Source organism: Panicum virgatum, chromosome 4N, assembly GCF_016808335.1.
Source record: "Panicum virgatum strain AP13 chromosome 4N, P.virgatum_v5, whole genome shotgun sequence".
Lineage (NCBI taxonomy): Eukaryota > Viridiplantae > Streptophyta > Magnoliopsida > Poales > Poaceae > Panicum > Panicum virgatum.
The window spans coordinates 2,153,220-2,155,858 of record NC_053148.1 but is presented as its reverse complement, the minus strand read 5'-3'; the positions used below and the strand labels follow the sequence as shown (position 1 = coordinate 2,155,858).

At 60.1% G+C, this 2,639-nt stretch overlaps 1 protein-coding gene across 1 annotated transcript; it reads left to right on the top strand.

The window, feature by feature from the left end:
• The first annotated feature begins 235 nt into the window (after window positions 1–235).
• Window positions 236–2,281, top strand: LOC120671382 (glucan endo-1,3-beta-glucosidase 14-like). Its single transcript, XM_039951683.1, has 2 exons — window positions 236–1,532; window positions 1,944–2,281. Exons 1-2 carry the CDS (start codon window positions 270–272, stop codon window positions 2,028–2,030), a joined length of 1,350 nt encoding a protein of 449 aa, XP_039807617.1. The 5' UTR covers window positions 236–269; the 3' UTR covers window positions 2,031–2,281.
• The last annotated feature ends 358 nt before the right edge of the window (window positions 2,282–2,639 follow it).

Below are 2,639 nucleotides of genomic sequence, written 5' to 3'. Positions count from 1 at the left end.
ATGCCATCGAAAACGAATAGGTAAAGCAGATCCTGCAATTTATCCCCATTCTGTGTCTCGTTCTTACTGCTTCCATACTTGATCTGTCCATCTCCAAATGTAGCTGACCGTCGCGATCGTTGTCAAAGGCACGACCTTAACCCTACCACCGGTGGACACGACAGCACCGCCCCAAAGCACGGCGAACACAACAAGGCTTTGCTGCTAAAGCAGGCCTGCTGGCTGCTGCCATTTCCGTTTCGGCGTCCACATGCACGCGCTTTATATGGATGCCATTTCCAACGATGCCAAGGCCTCTGCTCCCACCCCACTCCACTCCACCTCCGGGGCTCCGGCAAGCCGCTGCTGCGATGGCGCTCCGGCTCGTGCTCGCCGCCGCATTCGCCGTCCTCGCACCGGCTATGGCGGCGGCGGGCGCCCCAGCGCTGGGGATCAACTACGGCCAGGTCGCGGACAACCTGCCGCCGCCGCAGGCGGCGGCCGTGCTCCTCCGCGCGGTGAACGCCACCAGGGTCAAGCTCTACGACGCGGACTCGCGCGTGCTCAGCGCCTTCGCGGGCTCCGGCGCCGACTTCACCGTCGGCCTGCCCGACCACCTCGTCCCGCGGCTGGCCGCAGACCCCTCCGCGGCGTCAGCGTGGGTCCGCGCCAACATCATGCCGCACCTCCCCGCGACGTCGATCACCGCGGTCACCGTCGGCAACGAGGTGCTCACGGGCACCGACACCACGATGCTCCGGTCCCTCCTCCCGGCCATGGAGGCCCTCCACGCGGCGCTCACCGCGTGCAACCTAACCTCCCGCGTGGCAGTCACCACGGCGCACTCCCTCGCCGTGCTGTCGTCCTCGTTCCCGCCGTCGGCCGCCGCGTTCCGGCGCGACGTGCTCCCGTACATGTCCCCGCTCCTGGGCTTCCTCGCCAAGACCGGCGCGCCGTTCCTCATCAACGCGTACCCCTACTTCGCGTACAAGGCGGACCCGGGGCGGGTGGACCTCAGCTACGTGCTGTTCGAGCCCAACGCCGGCGTCTCCGACGCCGCCACGGGGCTGCGCTACGACAACATGCTGCACGCGCAGGTGGACGCCGTGCGCGCGGCCATCTGCAGGGCCAACTACGGCAAGGCCGTGGAGATCCGGGTGTCGGAGACCGGGTGGCCGTCGCAGGGCGACGAGGACGAGGCCGGCGCCACGCCCGAGAACGCCGCGAGGTACAACGGCAACCTGATGCGGCTGGTCGCGCAGGGGAAGGGCACCCCGGCCGCGCCCGGCAAGCCGCTGCAGGTGTACGTGTTCGCGCTGTTCAACGAGGACCAGAAGCCCGGGCCGGCGTCGGAGCGGCACTACGGGCTGTTCAAGCCCGACGGCACGCCCGCTTACGACGTCGGCGTCAGGGCGCCGACCATCAGCGGCTGGAAGGGGAGCGGCAATGGCACGGGCGGCGGCGCCGGGCTGGTTGTGGCGCAAGGGCCCGGCGGCGCCGACGGCGTAGGTCCGGGCACCGGGTACTACACCGTGTCGGCAGCGGCGAACAAGGTAACTCCAAGTCTCCAACTCACAGGCCATGATTGGCTGCTCGTTAGCGTTGTCACGGCTGCACTAAGGATTGATTATATCCATGGTGGTTGCACTGAGCTTGGTAGAAGAAGATAATCAGTTTGCAAAGTTAGAAGTGGAACACAAATTTGATATGGCAATTGGCATTAGTGTTCTTTGTGACTCTAAAAGAAGCTAAAGATCTAAAAAAAATGGTAGATTTGGTCATCAAGTGAGCAATCATGCACGGCACTGGCGAATGGCCACTAGCTAGTAAAGCTGCTTGAGTGTTGCAGCATACGTGAGTGCACTGTGATTTATACTAGCCCTCCTTTACAAGCAATGCTTTTTTTCTTCCCCTTTTGAATTGTGTACAATTCCTCACTAGCTCCCTCCTCCCCTGTTTCGTAGGTGAAGAGGCGGCGGCGGGGCGTGGAGAGCTTGCTGGCGGCTGCCGTCGTAGCCATGGCGTCTGGGCTCGGTTGGTCATGGTCATGAAAACCGCTAAACTGAGGCACGCCATTGGTTGATTCATCATTGTTTTTGGGTCCAGATACAGTCACTGTACGATTCATGTGTATGTCTTGTAGCTACGCAAAGGAAGATGAGACTGTCATTGATACACATTTGATAGTCCTGTTCAGATTTTAGAGATTCAGGGACTGTGCCCCCCTCGGCCCTCTCAGCTCCTTTACAGGCTCAGGAAACAGGAAAATGTCCCGCTCGCACCTACTCGGTTTCTGAACATTTGGACTGCTCTCTCTGTGTGCTTCATGGGTTGCAGTAACCGCGGTTTTTTTATTTTTTATTTTTGTTTTTTACAAAAGTATATTTTTATTTTCGAAATTTACATAAATATACCCCGGCCGCCCAACTGCCGGGCGGCCGGCACCTGGTCGCCCCGCTGCCGGGCGGCAGGGACTTATTTGTAAAAAATTTCGTAAAAAAATTGTGTTCCGATACCTGAAGGACCGGTCGCCCGGCAGCCGGACGGCCGGCCCAGGCTAGCTGGTTCTTCAATATTTTCAGAGGACGGGAAGAGCTCGTGTTTCATCTACCTGCTGGTCTGATTGTGACAGGCTCACTGCTCTCTCTCCACCGAGCAAA